This window comes from Rissa tridactyla, chromosome 9, assembly GCF_028500815.1.
Source record: "Rissa tridactyla isolate bRisTri1 chromosome 9, bRisTri1.patW.cur.20221130, whole genome shotgun sequence".
NCBI lineage: Eukaryota > Metazoa > Chordata > Aves > Charadriiformes > Laridae > Rissa > Rissa tridactyla.
Genome location: NC_071474.1, coordinates 34,804,100 through 34,823,171, shown reverse-complemented (window position 1 = coordinate 34,823,171; position 19,072 = coordinate 34,804,100). Strand labels below are relative to the sequence as shown.

The following is a 19,072-nucleotide window of genomic DNA, read 5'->3' as shown; positions in this document are numbered from 1 at the left end:
CATCCAGTGCATCTGGTATGGCATTAAGTGATTTATGTGGCTCCACAATTTTCAGCTTTCCCAAGTGAATACCATCAGTTACTTTCTAAATGACACAAGACTATTCATACGTATTAAGTACTGCAAGAGAGTTCTTCCATAACACAAACAACTCATTGCCTGTACAAATAACCTACCTTTTTGCAGTATTTTGTTATTGCTACTCCAAGAGGATGCTCGCTATTACTCTCTGCAGTCCCCAGTATCGCCAGCATTTTATGATGTGGTAGTTGGTTACCCTCCACTAGAAACTTCACCTGCATCACTTCTGGAGTCCCATGAGTAATAGTACCTGTCTTGTCAAATACAACCACCTTCACCTGCAGCAAAACAGGAAGACTTAATTCAACAAAGCTTTAATGTACAGCTTCCTCAGAAAACCACCCAATTTACCCAAACTTACTACCGTGTACTGATCATACATCACTGATGGACAACTGGCACAATGCCACCGAGACCAGCCGTTAAAGCTCTTGTCACAATAACCCACATTTCTTACCTTATGTGCCATCTCCAACGGCTCTCCTCCTTTGATCAGGATGCCGTTCTGAGCTCCTACTCCAGTACCAACCATCACAGCTGTCGGGGTGGCTAATCCCAGAGAGCAGGGACAGGCGATACACAAGACTGTGATAGAGGCTTGGAAAGCAAAGCGGATTATCACTTCGGCTGCAGAAATGCTCTTATTGTAACCCTAGTGACAGAAGTTTATTTTAGTAATACAGGAAGTTGAACAACAGAAACAGTGTATTCAACTACACATTGCCTTTGTTGTGAAAAAAAAAATCTGCAAATAGATAAACTAAAGTATTAAAAAGTAAAGCACAGGCAAATTATGCAAAAGCTGCGATTAATGACTAATTAATGACTAAGTTCTGTTCTATACTGCATATACCCACAATCTGGTTTATTTATCGTACATTTTCCTAAATAAGGAACCACACAGTGTAACAACTCTTTTATGCCACAATGTAATAAAAGATACCCTATCAACTATATATATAATAACAAAGGAAGAGAATATGACGATTGCTTTCCTGGGAACTAATAAATTCTAATCAGAAATAGTCATGACCCAAGAAACCTGTGATCTAAGCAACCCTCAGGTACAAGTTAGGATCCTGATCCTCCTCTGCTATCTGTAATGAATATGAATTCCACTGATTTCAAAGATGAATTTACGTAGAGCTATACTAACAAAACTAGAATTGGAGCTTATGACACAAGGTATTTCTTTTCCCCGCAGAGAAGGAATGGAAACTGGGAAATTTTGATGTTTAGTATTTACTGGTTTTTTAATTAACTTTTTTTTTAAATACTAACTTCACGAATTGATTAATTACTGCAGATTCTCTTTAAGTATAAATGTAGAAGTGATACAGCGTAAACAAAAATATACAATATGAAAAATATAATACTACTAACTACTGCTAATATAATATCTATAGTCAGCAACAGCCTGCAACGATAATTCAGAAAGGGAACCATGCAGTCTAATAGACTTGTAGCCTAACTATTTTTGAAGTATTTCAGAAGGTGTTTAAGGAGACTTACTTACCAGGAAGTATTTTTCTACTATTTCAAAATCCACAAATCCAATTATAATCCAGGCAAAAAGGGTAACCACAGAGACAGCCACAATAGAAGGAACGAAGTAGCCACTAAGTTTGTCTGCAAATTGCTGGATAGGAGCCTAGGAAGGAGAAACACGTCAGCTTCAGTAACATTATGCGTACTCTCTTTTACGCCTTCAGACATAGATATAATCACAGCTTCTGTTTGCAGCACATTTGGCAAGCCACACTTTATAACTACATCTTCACTTAACAAGATGATGAGACTTGGAACAGTAGACTACATGAAAGTCCTTATTCAGCAAGACACTTCATCATGCAACTGCAATTCAAATCTAAACAGTCTTAATCGCTCTTCAAATGATTTGGTATGCTGATGCCTAAATGATAAGACAAACCCCATATGCTTAATTTGATAATACTCTACCTTTGAGGTCTGGGCCTCCTCCACAAGTTTAACAATCTGGGAAAGAGTTGTATCAGCTCCGACATGGGTTGCTGAAATCAACAGTGATCCATTTTGATTAATAGAACCTGCAATAACTGTATGGCCAGGTTTTTTAGTCACGGGCATCGCTTCACCTAAGGAAAAGTCAATAGCAGACACTTAAGTATATTTTTCATCAATATTATTATAGCTACCAACTCGTAACATGCAATTAGAAGAGTGAGAACATCAGCTTCAACTTCCCTTTTTCATATTCGTTTAAAGAAAAACATTTTTACACTTGCAAAAAGCAAATGCTTACCTGTGATAAGAGATTCATCTACCATAGAGTGTCCTTCGATAACACGACCATCCACTGGGAATTTGCCTCCTGGGATCACTCTGACAATGTCACCTCGTTGAACCAGTTCGACATCAACTTGCTCTTCACTACAATGATGTACAGTGTTTTTAATAAGAGATTGTTAACTGAAGTTACCCAGGGAAAAGGAGTTGTTACTATACACAAAGCATAATCTCATCGGTTGACATTGTTAATATATATAAAAACTGTCACAAGAAAGGCCATTTTTAAGAGCACTATGATTATTTTATCATAATTTTATCTACTTTATCTCAACTGTAAAGTTGAGAAAATCCATTAATTTTCTTATTGCAGCAAAGACTAGCAAGATTCCAAAAAACCCAAATCAGAACAGTGTTGTTTTTTCTGCATTTTAACGTTTATATCTGGCAAGCCTGCCAGGAAATCTGCAGTTATTTGCTTCATAGTTCTATAGAATGGTAACATTTGTCTGTGAATTAAGCACATCAACAACAAAAAAGGAACAACAGAAAAAGCAAATGACAAAGCAAAATACCTTAAAAGAACGTTATCAGGGCCCAAGGTAACAATAGTAGCTTCAGTAGCTTGTAAGGAAATTAGTCTTGCCAGTGCTTCTGACGTTTTACCCTAGAATAATAATTTTCATATTTTTCTGACTATGCTATTGAAAAAAAATGCTGTGTAAATGACAACTACATATGTTGTAATTTACCCTATTAAGAAAATACCTTCTGTAAACAGACTTATATTAAGTAATTTCATATTTTTACTAGTGTGGTTACTGAAGATGATTTTACAACAAAGAAGTTTAGAAGAACCTAACAAAACTTCTTCATGGGATTTTTTTTTCAAAGGTACACAACATTCTGAAATGATTTTTAGTGTCCTGCAGCTTGTAGATATCACGGGCTTTTATTTTCCTTACCTTTGCAACATGCTCTAGCCACCGGCCCAAGGAGATGAACACAAACAGCATAGGAGGTGTGTCAAAGAAAGTCACAGGGTTTACTTTTGCTTTCTCAGCCATTGCAACTAGGAGAATAACAAAGGAGTAGGCAAACGCAATGGTGGTTGCCAGAACAATGAGCACGTCCATATTTGCAGTTTTGTGCTTCAGGGCTTTGTATGCCTGTATGTAGAAGTGCCAGCCTCCAAACATCTGTAACGAGAGCATCAGTTGTATTTTATACACACATTCATAACACACAGCAGCAGCAGTTCCAGAACAGAGGGAGACAGCCATTTTATTTGTGTTATTTGCCTTCTCCATCTCTTCCCGAATGAAATCCCAGCTCTAGCTATGATCTCTACCTACCACAGCACTTGCAAATCTTCTCACCTCCATGCAGTTCCACCAGCTCCTCCCCATGCCCACCACTGCAGCGAGGCACCTCTACACTGCCTGGCCTGCCCATAATGGCCCCAGCACCACTGATTTTGACAAGAGCAGTAGCCCACAACCTCAAAAGCATTTTCTATCTGCATAGTTACAACCACTTCTCAAATTTAACTTCTTCATCATCTTCCATTTTGAGTGTTTAAGCCCAATAAACTAGGAGTTGTCATATTCCTGCTTACCTGTACAGGGACACAGAGTAAAAACGACAGAAAATTCATAACGGACAATCCTGGTAGGAGCTGGTATTCCAGGACCATAGAGGAGTGAAGGGCCTCCATTTCCTCACTGCTCATGTTGTGATGTGCGTGAGCATCTGCAAGCTGACTGTCCATAACCATCATGTAAATCATCAGCCCCATGACAGGAATACAGAAAATGAGACTCACAACAAAAGACCTTTTCCACCTCAGATTTAAAAGAAGAAGAAAAAGAAATATTGTTTCACAGTCAAGTGCTGAATAACATTTTAGCTAGCAAAAGTCACCAAAAAAATTCATAACCGTACTGTTGATTAAAAAAGAAGACTCAAAGATGTTTACAGGATCTAAATATGTTCAGGAATACTTACTGCCTTATTTCCTGTTTGTGATCTAGGTGACTAGCAGATCTATCTTTTTTGACTAATGACGTAGCAAAACCTAAATCCTAAGGAAAAACGCATAAGGAAAAAAAAAGAACAGTCGATTTTTAAAGACACTTTGTGCTCATGTAAAGTTATTGCCAGATTATTGATGGTGCCAGCCTTACATTTCATTTCCTTTATTAACATTTCTGATACAACTGCTACTAGTTTTTATTTACCTTGCAAAGAGAGAAAAGCAACCCGATGTAGAAATCAACCCTTCTAGAACATTAAAAAGCTATTCTAAAATGTGGCTTTCCAAAATGATTATTCCTGAAGCACAGAAGTAGCAAAATTGAGGGACAAAGCCAAGAAACTTATTTCATCTCTCGTGCTACAGTACTCATGAATGTGCTTTATTTTTCTGCAAACCTATAGGTGATAAGTTTAACTCTACCATAGCCTGGCTTTCTTAGTGTTTCTGTTTAATAACTTCGGCAAAGTCATAATAGACCATTGCTTTTGTGCCAGAGCACACATATTATCTGCAGAAACCCGCACTAAGAAGATAGCAGATGGAAGAAGAGATTTTTTTTTTTCCTTTAATAGTCTTCCCTTCTTTTCTGTATGTAACTCTTCAAAGCACACTGGATATTTCATAAGACTTGGTGCCTTCATGAAACTTACCTGTATCACTTGTATAACATCTCGAGGACCTATAATCTCAGGATCATATTTAATATGTGCTTTGTTGGTTGCAAGAGCTACCGAGCAGTATAAAACACCATTAGTCTTCATGAGGGTGGATTCTATTTTGTGTACACAAGAAGCACATGTCATTCCTCTCACCTGTAAAATAAAGGTTCCTTCCTGTTATCAAAACCACAGGTTACTCAGTAAATGCATCTTAAAAAGTAGGAAAAGAAAAAGTGCTTGTGACTATCCTGAATTACTTATTGCATATTTCTGGGGTCTGAAGCAGCAAGATGGAGCTTTCCAGTTAAGGATGAGAGCACCACAGAGGAAGCATAGCACAGAGACAAGGTAAAGTTCTGTTGGCTCTTCAAGCTCAAGCTGGGGTACACTGAGCTAGCCTCAGCTACCAAAAGAAAATATAAAAAAAAAAATAATCAAAAAGCCACAGGACTATTTCTCTGACTTCAGTGTAGTAGCCAGCACAGTTTGCAGGCCAAGATATAGTTTGTGATACATACCTGATGTACTCTTATACTTTATTTTTTGTAAATTAAGCTCTATTATATGATTAACACTTTAGGAAGCAGATGCTTACACAAGCACATCCAACAGATAAAAGCAATAAAGATGGAGGTGGTTGGTTTTAATTACTAGCTTACAACAAGTTCCAGAATTCCATCTCCTTCACCACAGTTTTCCATCACGGTAGCTCCAAATCCCAGTTCCCGTATGAGCTCTGCAATAGCTGAAGGGTTTATGACAGCAGGATTATATCTCACTTCTGCCTTTCCTGCCATTAGGGCCACAAGTATCGAATGTATTCCTAGTAAACAAAACGTGGGATTGGCAGATCATATTTAAAAAAAGCACGGTAACATCATGGCACAATAGCAATTTATTGAAATTGAGAAAGCTACCATATTGTAGGTACATACAAAGAAGAACATCATCATTTTTGGAAGATACATCAACAAAGCAGCAAAAGCACCAAAGTGTAGGTGTGACAGATCAAAGTATCACTCCATATGAGTTGCATGTTTTTAACAGTCCAATTACAAACATTCAAACTATGCTACATGAAAAGATGATCTATTTTTACTTAAAAGAAGTTCTTCTAAAATACAGTTCCGCGTATTTTTCTGATCTGCATTTACCATTTCTAAAAGCCTCCTCTTCAAGACAGAAGATGTAAGAGAAAGGGCAGATCTAACAATGTGCAATCCTACTGTACGCTAAGTGAAAAGGATTTAGATTCATCCATTTTCTAGGATGAAAAAAAATTAAATTTCGGGTTAACCTGGGACACAGCCATCTTCATTACAATAATTAAACATTCTACATTAATGACTTTTCATTACACCATACTCATGCAACTATTTGTTCCTGCAAATATAATCATCACACTGACAGAAGACAGACATAGTTGTCCTGACTCACAGAGCTAAAATTAACTTATGTCTCTTTAATCCATATTAATACTGTCCCTCTCTAATAGCTGCCTTTCTAATACAGACGTGTCTATTTCTGCCTTTAAGTTGCAGACCTGGGCACATCCCTCCAGTAGAAAAGATTTGGTTTAATCTCAGAAGGACCCGTATTTGATCCCTATATTCTCTCTGGATCACTCCAACTCCTGCTTTTGCAAAGGGAGCCTCTAGCCAGCATGCCCACAGAGCAGCAGGAAGGACATTGTTGTCACCCTGTGAACCTACAGCGAGCAGATCATGTTCTCACCCATGAAACGCAGCAGCAATGGTACTTCTCTTGCCAACCCACCCATTAAGAACGCGGTGTAAAAACTAGATGGGTTCTCTGAAAGACAAGCTTAGAAATTCAACAGATTACACCGACATGTATCTTACCGTCTTCTCTTCTCAAATTTCTCTCAATGTTGGCTACACATGAAGCACACGTCATTCCTGTGACTTGGACATAGCACTTCGATATAGTCTTTGTCTCTTGCCTAGCAAGGTAGGCTGGGGACACTTTGGAGGGCGGCTCGGTTTTGTAAGATTCCAGCTGCACTTCGTGTGAGGGCTGAGCTATTGCCACAGAACGTTCTGCCTTTGCTGAAAAGGAGATTGCAATTCCTGACATTACCAATAGCCGTTGCAATGAGGTATGAGCTGGTACTGCACCAGCCATAAATACATGCTGCAACAAATTTAGGCCAAAAAAGTGGTAATTGTACATGCCTTGTCAATCAATCAGATTCACCCATCTGTCAATTAAGAATAAGCAAGAGAAAACAAGACAAAGGGTTGGGCCACTGATGAACTTACAGACTTTTTTCTTACAATTTTTCCTTTTGCCTTTCTCCACTGTATTTGTCTGTTCTGTTGCACATCTTTTGTTCTCTTCTGTAGGCTGTAAGCTCAACCTCTGCATTGCAACCTTAATTTAAGACACAATTTTGTTGACTTTACCTGGGGTACAAAGCTGAATTTGTAAGCAAGTGCAAGTTTCATAAACAAAGTCAGTGTTTTTGACCTTAGAGAAGGGCACCCAAACTGCAGAGAACTGCTTCTTACAGCGATTCAGGAGATGCTATGTTTATGGGGCAGCAGAATGAGAGGAATTAAATGGGAGCACCTGACCACTTCTTGTTATTGTCATAAAATAGCTCACATACTGTACTTCTCAAAATTTAATCTTACTCAATCAAGAAATGGAGCTTCCCTGTCCCCTCAGGAAGCCTCGCTTCCTACTGACATTCACCTGTATTCTCACCATAAAAGTCTTCTGCATTCTACTATCTAGCCATCTGCTCCCACTGTGCGATTCCTTTCAGAGTACCAGCCATCACAGTAAGAATCTGTACTGGTTTGGGCTGGGACAGGGTCAATTTTCTTCGTAGTAGCTCAGATGGTGCAATCTTTTGGATCTGCGACCAAACAGCGCTGGGAACACACCGATGTTTTCGTTATTACTGAGCACTGCTTGCACACCATCAGCAGCCTGTTCTGCTCCTTGCACCACACCACCAGTAAGTGGGCTGGGGTGCACAAGGAGTTGGGAGGGGACACAGCTGGGACAGCTGACCCCAACTGACCAAAGGGATATTCCATCCCATCTGACATCACGCTCAGCAGCAGAAGCTGCAGAAAGAAGGAGGAAAGGGGAATGTTTGGAGTGATGGCGCTTCTCTTCCCAAGTAACCGTTATGCATGATGACACCTTGGTTTCTTGCAGATGGCTAAACATCTGCCTGCCAATGGGAAATAACTTGCTTCGCTTGCACACACAACTCTTGCTTTACCTGTTAAACTAACTTTATCTCGATCTGCAAGTCTTTGCTCTTTTACCCTTCTCCTCCCCATCCCACCAAGGGGGAGTGAGCAAGTAGCTGGATGATGTGTAGCTGCCTACCAGGGTTATCTCACAACATCATTTTAACCTCCTCAGTGATGTCCACACTCTTCAGATTCTCGTCACTCCTCAGCCTGGTTAAACATCCCCTCACTAGTTTCTCCACAGGAGCCAAGTTTTTGATAATTTGCTATTAATTAAACTTCAGCACAGCAATCCATAATATTCTTCATAGCTAGCAAAGCTCCAATTCCACATTCATGCCATGAATATTATACAGTAGCAAACTGGAGCACCAGCATTTATCTGACATATTTATACTTGCAGATATCTCAATCACTTTTAATAAGTCTGATGTATTAAAGGAAGCACACGTATATTTAATTATCTCATTGACAATGAAGATATAAAGCTTCTCTTGGCAAGCATGAAGTATACGTCAACTGCTAAATTCCGTCTTGGGTGGTACCAAATCCAAAACAGAACTGCATAATCCTTTTTGATTTAAAAGTTTAATATGTCATTACCTGATAAAGATGCATCAAATCCCATATCCTCTATTGAGGATCGCAAGTCTTCTGGGCTCGTTTGCAGAGGGTCGTATTCTATAGTCCCATTGCGATTCGAGAGAGAGACATGGATAGATTTTACACCTGCCTTTTGGGATATGACTCCCTCAATGGACTGCACACATGAGTTGCAAGTCATTCCTTCAATATTTATCACAACAACTTGAGTAAGTGGCTGGCTAGCATCCGTCAAAGCTGGATGAGAAGACTTCAGTGGAGACGCCAGCGTGGAGAAAAACGCTACATTTTCATATTCATCAGGAAGGCTGACTTTAAATGTCTCTGGAGACACTGCCTCTATGGCTTTTCTCAGTACGTCTATGCTAATTAAGTTTGGGTTATAGTTTATAATAGCAGATTTCTTCTCTAATGAAACAACTATACTCGTTACTGATGGGAGTGCTGATATGGTACTCTGAATATTGAGGACACACGAACTGCAGTGCATGCCATCAATTCTGAAGACAATTGTCTTTGTATCATTCACATTTGATATTTCTTTCAGTGCTGTCTCAGAGCCCTTGGTCTGAGGATTCCTCAGCCTTTCCAGGTCAATGGCACTGAGCCTGAGGGGTCTAGGCTGCTTTTTGAAAGATGCTGTGAAACCCGCAGCTTCAATTTGATGTTTTATTTCTTCTGCTGTAATTAGATGAGGGTGGTAGACAACAACAGCTTCCTGATTGTCCAGGGACACTGAAAATTAATCAATAAAAACAAGTGTGCATTACTGCCCTAAGCATAATAAGCACGTTGTCCTAAGAACAGATCTTGTCAAAGCTTTCCAAGAAAGCTTTAAATGCTCAGAGATGTAACTCCAATGGGAAGGAGATTTAATTGGTTTGGTAAATATCAAACAATTTAGTTGTTCAAACATTTTTTGTCTAGTACTACACCAGTTTTCAACTCCCCTTTTCCTCAATTTTTTGCTCTTTCTCCAGGACTTTCACAAATGGCATTAGTATTTCTTACTAGATTTTATCAGGGGCCTGTGGCAATACACTTATGCCAAAGCTATTTATACCACTAATTTGCCTTTTAGATACCATCACATATATGCCAATATTAATTCTTAATTTAACAGAAAAGATAAACTAAAATTAGTTACAGTACAAAAAAGACATCTGGTATTAGAGATTCCTATAACTGGCAATAAAATTATGGGACGTAACTACTCCAGGCCCCCTACCAAAATACAAAGCAAGCACTGAATACTGTCACACATGTAACAGCAGCAGCCTCACCATGATTAGGGCCCCTTTCTTCACTTCTAGTCCAAATTAAACATGTAAGTGAACACCTGGTACCACTAAGAGTAACTGTCACACTAAGCTATCTAATCTAAATCCAAGATACCGCCACAATGCCATCACAGAACAGCACGATCAACTTCAATACATATAAAAATACACTAAGGTTTTACCCTTAATTTGCTGAATTCCTTGCAATTTGCCAATCCTCCCCTCAATGGTGCTGGTGCAGGAATGACAGGTCATCCCCTCTACTTTCAGCCGCAACATAACACTACTTGCTTGAGACCAGCTGGAATCTTCACAAGTTCCAGGCGTTACCTCTGGTGCAGAGATACTTAAATCTACTCCTGGGACCATTTGGATAATCTGCTTGCCATTTATAATGGAAGAAATGAAAGTCACCACTGCAGTTTTTTGATCGGAGGACATTTTAACATCCATGATACCTTTGTTCTTTAGCAGTGTATTACAAATCTGTTTAGGTGTTAGAGCTGACTGAGTAGGAATAGTAACAAAAATAGTGTCAGGTATAACAGGTTGTTGGTTTGAATCAGCTAATGTAGCATCAAATCCCATGTCGTATATTGCTTCCTGCAGTGTTGCTGGAGTCTGCAGTTTTGAGTCATAAATGATGACTGCATTCTTATCCTCTAGGGATACCTTGCAAGGGAAAAAAAGCAAAACAATTTAGCAAGCTGCAATACAAAATGTTGAGAACTAATACCCTGCACAAGTCTAGGACTAGATTTAACTTGTACCTATGCTCGTCCAGTACAATTTTATCCATCACTAGTCACCTTGAAGAGTAGAACCATACCAATAGCCACCATAAACTAACTTCTGCTCACCTGTGCAAGAGCAGGCTAGAAAGAACAGGGGTTTTTCCCTCCCACCAGTTTCAGAATCCTTTACAAGTCTGTCTGGCCACTTTTACTTAAAACACCCAGACTGCACCAACACATTTAATGAAACTTCCAGAGCCAAACTCTCTTGAATTACAATGACTAACCCAATTCAATTCCAAAAGCAAAACAGCCCACAGAAAAAATTCCAATCACACATACAATTCTGCAGTTAATAGTAATTACCCTTAGGCTACGAGGACAGAAGAAAACACTCTTTGAGAAAACCCACAGATTTAAGTGGCAGTGAAAGAAGTCCAGTATTTCTAGGCATCTTAGGCACAGGCTGTAAACTTGCTATGAGCAATAAAGCGCACCAGACCTCACAGAACAAAATTCAGTTTCGAAATTTGATATATGACAAACATTAAAGAAGCTGGTTTTCCTCTCTCTGTACATTTTGGTGATCCAGAGACATCCTGATTTGGTACTAACCTTTCACATCAGATGGTACAAATATCCTTAATTTAATTTGCTCCCAACCAATGATACATCAAATGTAATTATTGCAGTTTCCAAAAGGGAAAGCCAATGCCTGCCAGAGGCCCAACACATTATCATTCAATTCTATCTTTTCTCTAGGCAAAGGTACAACCTAAAGACCACAGTCATGATTAAATTATACCAGTTAAATCATTTTAAGGACCACCTTTCTTCATTTTTGTCCCAATCATGGGCCTTAGCAGATTTAGCAACATAGACATTTATTGGTTTCATTGCAGTTGGAGGCAAAATAACCTAAATTCGAGTCTGTTTGTCTGTATTACCCATCTAACATTCATCTCTTTTGCTGACCTAATTCATAATCACTAAACAAACCCCTGTTTTATTATTCTCAGAGATTCTTCTGAAACAAATGATCTGGCTAAATTGAAGTTCTGATGCTGTAAAGAGGATAATTACTAAATATGACCTCTTAAAGTTTCTTATAGTCCTGTTCTACTTAGTCTAAGTTTTTGTAATATATTTTCTTGCCCAAAGTAGTTTTAGAAATAGTATTCAGCTTTGGGATAAGCTATTTACCTTAAAACCTAAATACAAAACTCTTAGTACTGTCCTTTTAAAAACCTGCTTCATTCCTTATGTAAAAGACACTATGGAATGCATATCGTCTTCAATCAAGTTAAAGTATGAATCTCTCCTCCTATCTGAAGTCATCTGTGTATTCTCAGAAATTAGCTGAAACAATTAAAAAAAGCAAGGTTGACAAGATTAAATCTTTTGCTGGAGTAAGGGAGAAAAGGAGGATTCTGAAGTCAAGTTTATTTGGGGTTATTATTTTCCAGACCGCTTTTAGCATTCATTTGACTTCATTTCATGCTTGCAGATACCTACTGATTTACGTGACCATACCACATCACAGATGTTAATGTTGGTATCCCTATTTCTAAACCAGTCTGTTTAGTGATCTAAGGTTCTGGTGTCAGAACATAGCCTCCTGTCATGTTAAAGCTCCATTACAGCTGAAGGAAGATAGAAATATTACATGTCTCGCAAATATTTGCTGTTGTTCACCAAAATTTCAGTGTGCATACGTGAACTCCTACTCCAGGCACTGGTACTAACAGTGCATCATTTGCCTTTGTACAGAATTGTGCACCACAATCACAGAACGCTTCTGAATCTGTGCAAGGGACCTCTGTGTACCATGAGTTTGAAAGAAAAGGCTGGAGGCTTGTGAGCAAATACTAACACTTATTCAGTATAAGGGACAAGGACAGTTTGCTTTTTTCACCAGTGGCTTTTGCTTTATCTTATTTAAAAGTTTCCTGTTCTTGCCTTGCCCCCCCCCCCAACTTTTTTCTCATTACTTCACAATACTGAATTAATTGTAAAGCAGAAAATTATTTGAGAGTAACAAACAGATAATCACGGAATCTTCAGAGTTGGAAGGGACCTCTAGAGATCATCTAGTCCAACTCCCCTGCTAGAGCAGGATTGCCTAAAGCACATCCCTCAGGGCTGCATCCAGGCGGGTCTTGAAAACCTCCAGAGAAGGGGACTCCACAACCTCCCTGGGAAGCCTGTTCCAGTGCTCTGTCACCCTCACCGTAAAGAAGTTTTTCCGTGTATTTGAACGGAACTTCCTATGTTCTAGCTTGTGCCCATTGCCCCTTGTCCTGTCGCTGGGAACCATTGAAAAGAGCCTGGCTCCGTCCTCCTTAAACCCACCCTTTAGATACTTGTAAACATTAATCAGGTCCCCCCTCAGCCTTCTCTTCTCCAGGCTAAAGAGTCCCAGCTCTTTCAGCCTTTCCTCATAAGGGAGGTGCTCCAGTCCCAATGGCAATGCCAATGGCAATGACTGCCAGTCCCAATAATGGCAGCTCCCATTGCAGCGAAGTAAGCCCTTGTTTTTCTCTTACACCAGAAATACACGAACGCACTTCTAACGTGACCCTCCCATGAAACATACAGAATATACTCTTTCCACATATTTTCCTCCCTTGGTCCATACTTCATCATGGCTTCTCATATAAGAGCAAAGCTTTGTAAGAAATAGTGATAGCGTTACTTACTTTAACGTTACGGACACCATTCATCTTCCCGACATGCTGTTCAATGGTTTGAACACAGGAATTGCATGTCATCCCCTCCACACCGATGACTATAGATTTTGCCTCCATTGTGAAGTCTACTCGAGTCTTCTCATTGCTGTTGGCCAAAACCAATAAAGACATTTGTTCTTAAATCATTTCACAAAGACTGAAGTGAAAACAGGCGTTTAACAGATGAGGTACCTGGCCAAATGTAATTCTAGCAGATGTCAAAATCTGAGCAAAGCTGAACAGGAAGCAGAACTTTAGGTATTTATTCCTATGAATTTTCAAAAAGGGAAAGTGTTCAGACATTTATTATTTGATTTGTGTTACAAGCAAGATGATGCAATTGCACGCAGCAAGTCACAATTCACCAGTGCATGAGATGAAACTGTAAGGAGTTTCAGCAAGTGAGAAAGAGAGACACCAGCTCTTGCAACGCTAGAACGATAGAGGACAGCACGTAAGTCACAGTGGCACAGGTGACGATCATGTTTTTCCACATTTATATCTCATATATTATCCTATGCTGGCAAAAACAAGTGATACTGAAATTAGCCCTAAGAAGCAAATCAAGCTTTTTCCTCATCTCATTCAGAAAAATCTAATTTCTGCTCCTCTGAAGATTACCATTATTATTTGTGCTCACAAAAACAAGCCCAGAAACAAATGACTGAACCCAAATCAAATTAATTTGTAGAAATAACAGCTAATGCAAAGGACTTCTTTTGTTCAATGCATACTGTTAAGTAGCAGAGGGGGAAAACAGGGCAAAGGAAGTGATTTCCAGAAATTTTTTTCAAGCTTTTGAAAATTCACATTATTTTTTCCAATGACAGGTTAGTGACCAGGAAAATGATCACAGCCGGCTGCTTAATGTTTGGCTGCAGTGGAGGCAACAGCAAATTTTGATGATTAACAGAACATCTAAAGTCAAACACGTGTTTAACTTGTTTTTTTACCCTGGGGACTTATCTGGGAAAACTAAATTACATTAAGCATTAACAATGTTTAATAACATTAATTTGCTCGCTCCTTGGTGACATTTCATAACCGTTCCCTGTTAAGGAAGGTCTGAAAGTTTCTGGTTTCGGTTTGAGACATGCTACAAACCATGTAAGAATACAAGAATGTTTCATCATAGAAGCAGGTTTATCCCACTGATGCACAAAACTAAATGCTGAAGCTTAATCAACAAGAAATAAAGACAGTATAAACTTCTGAATTACTGAAATTTCCAATAGATGAAAAACATATTTTTTCTTTTAATTGCATTTCATGTGAAGAGCCAGGAACACACTGCAAATTTCTGTAAGCCACTAACTTGTGGAAGAACTTAACTATAATTTCTAGGTCAAAAAAAAAATTCACTATGTAAACAACATGGAAGATAGTCTGAGAAGTGAATTTTAAATATGCTATAGTCAGTAGAAAACAGGAACAATAACTCATCCCTGATAAGAACAGGAAAAAGACAACTCTACTCAGACAGTTATTACAGATCTCACTTCTCACCTATTCTTACAAGACCCAAGTTATTAGAAACACACACACAAATATTTGTATGTAAATATTCACAACTTACAGAAATATAGAACTGTCACCTGACACACAAGAGAATTATGAGACAGCAGAAGAGTATATTTTAAGCAAAATTCACATTGCAGGTCCTTTCTCGGGCTCATCTGCTATAAGCTTCCATGTCATCATATCGAAATATGATCCTTACTGATTACCTCAGTTCTTCCCTAAGGAATGTTCAGTCCACAGAGAGCAAACAAAGACACAGTTGTAACTCCACAGTCAGGAAGCAATGAATACTCCCACAAGGCTGAAGTACAGATAAAGTTTCAAAAAGTACTTGATTTACAGTGTGTTTTGTGAGCACAACCGGACACATCCAACTAACTAAAATGACACACAACAGCTTATCACAGACAGAATCAATCTGTCCTCTAGTAAGGTTTGGACAGAAGTAAATCTACAAGCGTTTCAGGTACATAATCAACTTGATGTGGATCACAAGTTGTTTTAGAGAACAACAATGGTTTTATTCTTAACCAATGCATTGCTCCATCTATAAAACACCTTCATCATCAATTTGTAAGAATTTTAGGATTTGACAATGCAAACAAATGGCAGCCCTCCCCCATTTATCTAACAGCTACGTAGTTCAAATACAAGAAACCAAAAGACTTCAATCCAACTGCTGCTGTTTTGGAATATCACCTAAAGCAGCTTCATCTTACGAAGCGCCTTGGCTTCAAACAAACTCAGTAAAAGCTTACTGTATTCTCTACTATTTACTGCTTAATACCTTTGGAAACTCCCATTTTCTATTCTCTTTCATGACTTTCACCTGTGTTTTGCAGTACACAACCCAGTAGTACTTCCTTGTTTGTATATTAATCCCACCAAAGAAGCAGCAGAGCCCTAGAAATAATCTGGCTCTGCAATAGTGCAGAACCAAACACAGTAGACTACGTGTGGAGGAGTGATGCTCAGTGACAGAACAGGAGGCATACAAAGGATAATTAAAACCAAAACGATATCTGGGGACAGTCATAAGTCCTTATGTGTTTTTATCAGGTACACTTTTAGGCTTAATGCTTGGGTTGCCTGTGTGCAAGTTAAAATCCAAACATTTCATTTTCCTGAATAAAGTCAACTAGTGTTCTATTAAGTGAATGAAGCAACAGAAAGAAAAAATATTTCTGCTGCCAACAGCAATTGCTCCCTATGGAAAGAAAAATTAAACAGTGGTCAGGCACAAGGTGACTGAGAAACTCGGATTCATCTCTGTGAACCATTTTTTTTGACGTGCTTACAGCAGTCTTTGTAAGTAATACATCTGAAGCAAGGTAAGGATTGATGAAGTCAAAGTCATTCACAACCTCACACTACCGAAAAAAAAAAAAAAAAGAAAATATGAGCAATGTGAAGACGAAGTTCAAACAGTGGTAAAAGCCCAGACTCTCACCCTACTCCCCCAAAAACACTTCAGTGCATCTAGTATCCGAGCTAACCCAGGCATCGCAGGGTGACAAAGCACTGTGCACCACAAACACACCCTGTGCCTGTTCTAGGACCATAAGGATGCTTAACTGGGAAGCACACAATGTTTCTGGCTGAGTGTACAACTTCAGTTTTCACCGAAGTCTTCTATAGATAATTACCTTGAATTTATAGCTTCTGAAACTGAAAGAGGTCAAAGCCAGGCAAAAATCGCACAAACGCCAGAAACATCATCTGTCAGATTTAACTTCAGCCTCTGGATTCTATTAAATTTCTAAATGGCTGAGTCCTACTTTATAGCTTGCTTTATTTATGGCAGCAGAAAGATACATTACTAATTATATTAAATGGAAAAAAGGTACCTGTCCCTAAAACTCTGCAAAGACATATGAAAAAGAGCAAAGGACAGCACAAAAGGAAAAAGCTGTATCACCTCACCCTTGCGCTTACAGAAGTGCTGGAGGACGGGTTACAGGAGGTCTGGTGGAATGCAAAAGAACAAGGTTTTATTACGCTCATTGGCAAACAATTACATTTGAAAGTATGACTAGATATATGAGGCTTAATCACCGAAGGAGAAACTGCACATCTATAATAAATACCTGCCACAGAGAGCTACATGGTACTCTAAATAGGTTGCAATTCATGTTGCTCAAGATTTTAACGAGTCTTGCTTGGTCAGCAGACTATGGAAACTGCTCTGAGGGACCTGATTTCTATACAAGCCAGCTGAAAGAAAACCAAACAAAACACCTTGAAACCATTCTACTTCATTTCTAACAAGAGTTTTAGAATACTTGAGACAAATTCTTAGCAAATCCTGTTACTTCTTTGTGTCCTTCCACTACCTCTTCCAGTCGGATTTTTGGAGAACGTGAACGTTCCCCTGGAAGAATCACAGCAAATATCAGGACAGAATATAATTTATAAACCCTGGTCATATGAGCATACTAAGGCCAACTGGGGCTCCTCATTCTTGAGTTTAGTCTCAAAAAGCAAGGCAGAACAATGTGGAATACATTATTTAAGTGAAAATAAGAAGAATAAACCAGCAAATGACACGTAATGCTAGTTTTTACTTTCCCAGTTCACCACCTGGGAAGGAAAAAAGGTTTACGTCTTTTCTCTACAAAGTATACTGTAATTATGAATTTAATCAAATTGCATTTGTGCTCACACTAACTTCCACATTGCCAAACAGAAAAAATTATTTATTGGTTTATTTACATTCAGAAACACAATTCAACAAGTATTTAAGTACAGACATGAAATCTTTGGTGACTGCATAAAAGATTTTAAGAAACTTTTCACTAATAATTACGGGCAATTTCCAGAACACGCGTAGAGAGAAGCAATAGTTGTGTTTGCTCTTGCTCATTTTAGTGAGATTTTACACTAAAGCATCGTTAACAACTATTTGCCCAGAATACTTACACTATGTTTTTAATGAAAACATCAGAAAAATGTACTTGTGCACACAGTGCTGCCATCGCAATGCAAAACACTAAGTAAGACGTTTCAGAGGTACAAGTTAAGCAGCAGGGTCTCAGGGAAGAGGCTCCGTAACTTGTGCACTCAAATGGATCACAAGTCTTTCTCTGAGGATCGCAGCGGCAGCAGAGGTACTTTTTCAGGCCCACCAGTGAGCGCACACTTACTGTACACCAAGCAGCAAGGAGATCTCCCCGAGGCGCGGGTGCCCACCGGTCAGCACAGCCTGTCGTGCTTGCCCTCAGCAGCCTGACCCTGCCCAGCCCGCCGGCACTGCCTGCATCCTAAGGGAGCCACAGGCGCGCTGGGGGGGCTCCCGCACCGCTGTTTGCCTAGCGCCGGGAAAAATCCCGGAGGCAGAAGCAGTTTGCAGTGAGGCGGCTGACCAGGAAATACCCCCCTGGGCTCAGAGCCCTCGGTCGGTGGGTCGGTCTGCTGCCGAAACGCCGAGTCACCCCCTGCTCACCCCCCGAAGCCCACGCCGGCTCCCCCGGGAGGAGCCGCATGCCACGGTTCTGCTGGGAGCCGGGGGGCTTCACCACCCTTCCTCGCTGCTCCGCAGCGGGGTGCGGAGAGACCCGCGGCCGAGCCCCAGCTGCTCTTTTTGGGCCTGGACCCCCCACGGGGCGCCGAGGGACGGGGCGCTGTCCCCTCAGCGCCCCCGCCCCCACCCCGCGCTGAGGGGACACGTAGCGCAGCATACCCCCTCCCCGCACCCTCTCTTCCCGGGAGGCCGTGACACCGTCCCGGGCCGCACTCACCGGAGGCTGCGGGCGGCTCCGACGGCCTCTCCCCGCTGCGGGGCGGCGCCTGGCACTTTGCGCTATACGACCGGACAGCCCCGTCCCGCCCTGACCCACCGGCAGCGCACCGCCACGTGACCGGCGCGCACCTCGCCCCGCCCGCTCACGTGACAACAGCGCAGCGGGGCACGTGACGGCGACTTGATGATA

At 40.2% G+C, this 19,072-nt stretch overlaps 1 protein-coding gene across 5 annotated transcripts in view; it reads right to left on the bottom strand.

Moving 5' to 3' along the window:
• Window positions 1–18,982, bottom strand: part of ATP7A (ATPase copper transporting alpha) — a 28,047-nt gene extending 9,065 nt beyond the window's left edge. For 2 of the 5 annotated variants that reach the window (XR_008468614.1, XM_054215675.1), the window contains exons 1-17: window positions 18,063–18,737; window positions 17,062–17,142; window positions 13,593–13,728; window positions 10,342–10,831; window positions 8,880–9,614; window positions 6,906–7,112; window positions 5,703–5,866; window positions 5,035–5,196; window positions 4,354–4,430; window positions 3,965–4,190; window positions 3,312–3,545; window positions 2,922–3,013; window positions 2,363–2,490; window positions 2,041–2,195; window positions 1,598–1,732; window positions 539–733; window positions 177–359 (exon numbers count right to left, since the gene is read on the bottom strand). Coding sequence is in view for 4 of the 5 variants with exons in the window: in XM_054215675.1 (XP_054071650.1) it covers window positions 177–359; window positions 539–733; window positions 1,598–1,732; window positions 2,041–2,195; window positions 2,363–2,490; window positions 2,922–3,013; window positions 3,312–3,545; window positions 3,965–4,190; window positions 4,354–4,430; window positions 5,035–5,196; window positions 5,703–5,866; window positions 6,906–7,112; window positions 8,880–9,614; window positions 10,342–10,831; window positions 13,593–13,728; window positions 17,062–17,142; window positions 18,063–18,118 (3,456 nt within the window). In the remaining variant the exon portion in view is untranslated. Of the gene's footprint in view, window positions 1–176; window positions 360–538; window positions 734–1,597; window positions 1,733–2,040; window positions 2,196–2,362; window positions 2,491–2,921; window positions 3,014–3,311; window positions 3,546–3,964; window positions 4,191–4,353; window positions 4,431–5,034; window positions 5,197–5,702; window positions 5,867–6,905; window positions 7,113–8,879; window positions 9,615–10,341; window positions 10,832–13,592; window positions 13,729–17,061; window positions 17,143–17,230; window positions 18,738–18,880 lie in introns of those variants that run through there. The other 3 variants (XM_054215679.1, XM_054215677.1, XM_054215678.1) reach the window with 3 other exon arrangements.
• Window positions 18,983–19,072: the final 90 nt, after the last annotated feature.